The sequence below is a fragment of the Austrofundulus limnaeus genome, unplaced genomic scaffold (assembly GCF_001266775.1).
Source record: "Austrofundulus limnaeus strain Quisiro unplaced genomic scaffold, Austrofundulus_limnaeus-1.0 Scaffold1567, whole genome shotgun sequence".
Taxonomy (NCBI): domain Eukaryota; kingdom Metazoa; phylum Chordata; class Actinopteri; order Cyprinodontiformes; family Rivulidae; genus Austrofundulus; species Austrofundulus limnaeus.
In genome coordinates this window covers 34,921-38,866 of record NW_013953969.1, presented here as the reverse complement: position 1 = coordinate 38,866, position 3,946 = coordinate 34,921, and the positions used below count along the sequence as shown (strand labels likewise).

The following is a 3,946-nucleotide window of genomic DNA, read 5'->3' as shown; positions in this document are numbered from 1 at the left end:
CAGATTTCGAGAGTTTGTCAGCCGCATTCCTTAGATGAGGAGCCTTCGAACTGGGACAGTACTTCATGTGGGGCAGTGACGTATGCGGCCGACAAATGTGCACTCATGAGGACACAGCCCATAAATTCTAACACAGCCAATGCAGCACTATAGGAGCTGTCCATGGTTCTGAAAGTTCTGCAGCACCAAAGGAGCTGTCCATGGTCCTGAAAGTTCTACAGCACCAAAGGAGCTGTCCATGGTCCTGAAAGTTCTACATTTATGTAGTGCTACAGGAGCTGTCCGTGGTTCTGAAAGTTCTATGTTTATGCAGCACTACAGGAGCTGTCCATAGTTCTGAAAGTTCTACTTTAATGCAGCACTACAGGAGCTGTCCATGGTTCAGTACTTATTTTAGCTGCCCTACACAATATAAAAATAATCTATGGAGCTAAATTAGGTCTATAAAGTTTGTCCAAAAGTTTAAATTTTTGAAACTGAAAGAATATTTTTGAAACTGAAAAAAAGCGTTTGTAATTTTTGATTATATGACTAAGGCTTGCCATAAATTGTAAATTATATGACCTAAAAGACCTGCCAGTTTTTAAGTTATATGACACAATAGCATGCCATAATTTATAATTGCATACTATGACATGTCACATTTTTTAATTATATGACACAACAGCATGTCATACATCATTCATTATATGATACAAGTAGTTATAAACTTTTTTTTTTTTGCTTTTGCAAACTTTATGGCCTAAATTTAGCTCAATAGTCATCCTTTCTGATACAGTTTATGCATGAAACAATATCCAGTCTCAGCAAGTAAAGATTGTTGTTTTGTGTTTCCTTTTGGGGACCAGAGTATGCTTTTTGTTTAATTTCTGCGGGGCTGTACAATGGGTAGTTATTGCCCGTTTGTGTGATACAGTGTCATCATTGCAGACAGGACTGAGACTCGCTGCAGAAACCTCCTGGTGACTCAGAGCTCCAATGCCGGAGACGATTCAGAGTGGGACCCCAGCCAGTCTGGCAGGCATGTAGAGGAAACAAAGAGAGAAGGAAAAAAATTCCACAGAGTTCAGAGAGAATAAATTTTCATTCAGACAATGGGAGTACAAGACATGCAAAGGGTAAAAAGATCTATAATAAAAATTAGACGTTTAAATGGAGTCAGAGCACAAGAGGGCACAGACTGAAATGATTGAAATTAGTGTAGGTAAGAGAGGGGCAAAATGTACAAAGTTTAATGTGATGGGTCATCAGGACCCCAGTAAAACACCTATGAAGGGAAGTTTTAAATCATATTTTTCATTTGTTATGAAAAATAATTGGCATGACCGTTATGCATTTAAACAGGCAATATAAAGCTAAGCATATTCACAGTGAATGTTGTATAACTGTGTTTTGGATATTAGGCTAAAAGACACAATTGGACATGAATTTGGTGGAAAAAGCTAAATAATTTGTGTTTGGTGGATTATTTATTTGTAGTAATACTATTTCTTGAAATTAAATCTTATATTGTTGGAAATCATGTTTATATCCTTTAAATCACACATGTCAAACTCAAGGCCTGTGGACCAAATATAGCCCGCCACAGCATTTTATGTGGCCCACAAGAGCTTCAAAGATGTATGAATGTCTTCGAAAAAGCGTATCCTGCTTTAAAGCCATAACTACCTCTCCCACAATGCCTGTCGATTACTTTAACCGCGAAATGACAGCATCCCACGACGAAGTGGACGTGCACTAGGCTCCAATTTAATGTTGTTTCTATACACAGAATTCCACAGAGTTCAATTTTTGTGCGTTAGCAGTGCTCAGCTGTAGCAATGACATGACGTACGTGATGTTTCACGTTTGTAGTTGAAGTTAAACACAAAATGTTGACAATAACTACAACTGGCCCTTTGAGGGCGACCATAATGCTCAAGTGGTCATCAGTGTGAATGAGTTTAACACCCCTGCTTTAAATGGTGCCACATTTGTTAAAAATTGCCTATGTAGGTTGAGCAGCAGGGTTAAGTATGTGTGTTGAGCTCATGACAAACAGCTTATTCTGCTATTCTTCTTGTTTTGAGGTTCCAGTACCCCAGAATTGGAATCAATCATTTTTAAGTTTCTTTAAAACAAAAAAGAAAATAGAAGAATGCTCTACCTAGAATTGATTCTTCTCTAACTCTCTAAAACATGAGAGAAACTGCTGTTTTAAACAGTCACAAATGTCTAGAAACCAGATTTTTATTCCTCATTGGAGAATTTACCAGCATCTCAGCTTGTCACAAAAAAGCCAGCATACTTTTTTTAAAATAAACAAAAAAAGTACTGATATAGAGCATGTGCTTATTGGTGTTGAGTGTGTAGATGACAAAAAACAACAAACAAAAGGAAACACAGTCACTTACCAGTTTCTGACTTCTATACCTCCATGTTGCTGTGAGTCAAAAACAGAAAACAAAGAACAACATGGATCATTGGTGAAAGTCACTATGTTAAAGAGGCTCCAAAAGTAAATGTGTGCAGTGTTCATGGAGGTGTGACGTACACCGAACATCTCACAGGAGCCCAAATGACCTGAATTATAAATCATGACATTTAGAAAGAGATTAATTATTGAAGCACCACTAAGCTGAGTCAGCGGCTATATGAGGTCAACATTTATTAAAAATAAAGTTTAGAATGACTTCTTCAGGTTGACCCATTCAAACTGACACTAAAATTATTAGCTTAAATGTACTTAAAAATGTATTTTCTGCTAAACTAATAAGCAATAATTAGGTATGTGTTGTGCTAACATCTGATTAGAGGTTAATGTGGCTTCAAGAATTTTGCAAGCTGTTCTAAAAAAATAAATACAAAAAAACTACTTTAAAGTCAGAATGAAACGATCCAATTCTTTTTCAAAGCTTTATTGTTTGTATAAATATGAAGCTTCTCGACTGGAGGTTGAGCTATAGCAGAACCTTTGTGATAAATTTTACTTTTTGCATCTTTTCATATCTCTTCCGTCTCTAGCAGCTAAATATCCATATTATCATGTTGCAGTTCTTTACACTGTTGATGCAATAATAAACAAGTGAAATAAATGATATAGTGTGATTTATTTGCACCGTTTCATGCTTTGACATCCCTGCTAATCTCAGCAGAGAATTTTGACGCTTCATCCAGAACACCACATTTCTGTGTCTCGAGATTTAGCCTGACTCCTTGTGACAATTCTCCAAAGTTAAGTCCAGCACTCCCTCTACGCTGCACTGAACTTGTCTTCAGTTTTTACCATCACTCGGCTTCCAGCTAGCCGCCACGCTGACAGCCCTCCGTACGCGTCTGCCTCTTGTTGCCCCGTTTGCTTTTGAAGTCCGTCACAGCAAACCGAGCTGTTAGCCACAGACACACACGGCTTAATGAGCTGCCACCTCGTTAACACGAGGGACGCCGTCCCCCTGTAGCTCTCCCCTAGCAGGGTTTGTAGCTAAAGGAACGGATAACATGAAGTTTTTTTTTTAAGTGAAAACGTGAGGTGCTAAAGAGCAGGAAATCCTATGTAAATAAAACAAAAATAACTATAAAGCAACACAAAATGAGTAAGAGGAGCAAAAACAAACACCTTATATGGTGAACAACAGGGAAATAATAAACTAAAAGAAAGGGATTAGTAAACTATGAAAAGTAAAAGTACCACAAACACAATAAAACACTGACCAAAACACAAAACATGACAAAATTTGCTGACATTCTTTGATCTTACATCACTACAGGATACATGCACCAGAGCTGGTTACATAACTGAGCAGGCTGACACATAGGGTGTTGGATGTTTATTCTATCGCAGGGGTTCCCAAACTTTTCCATTCCATGTGCCCCCTGCAAAGAGCATTCTGGCTGGGGACCTCCCTTGCAAACCCAAAAGCAATGCTACAAAACATGTAAAGAAACATCAACTTTTAATATATATATA

The 3,946-nt window shown here is 37.8% G+C and overlaps 1 protein-coding gene across 3 annotated transcripts in view; it reads right to left on the bottom strand.

The window, feature by feature from the left end:
- Nucleotides 1-431: 431 nt before the first annotated feature.
- Nucleotides 432-3,946, bottom strand: part of si:dkey-71h2.2 (low density lipoprotein receptor adapter protein 1) — a 28,533-nt gene continuing 25,018 nt past the window's right edge. For 2 of the 3 annotated variants that reach the window (XM_014032891.1, XM_014032892.1), the window contains 2 exons: nucleotides 2,394-2,422; nucleotides 432-1,014 (listed from right to left, as the gene is read on the bottom strand). In XM_014032891.1, coding sequence (XP_013888345.1) covers nucleotides 2,407-2,422 — 16 coding nt within the window. In that variant the 3' untranslated portion in view covers nucleotides 432-1,014; nucleotides 2,394-2,406. Of the gene's footprint in view, nucleotides 1,015-2,393; nucleotides 2,423-3,704; nucleotides 3,904-3,946 lie in introns of those variants that run through there. The other variant, XM_014032890.1, reaches the window with a different exon arrangement.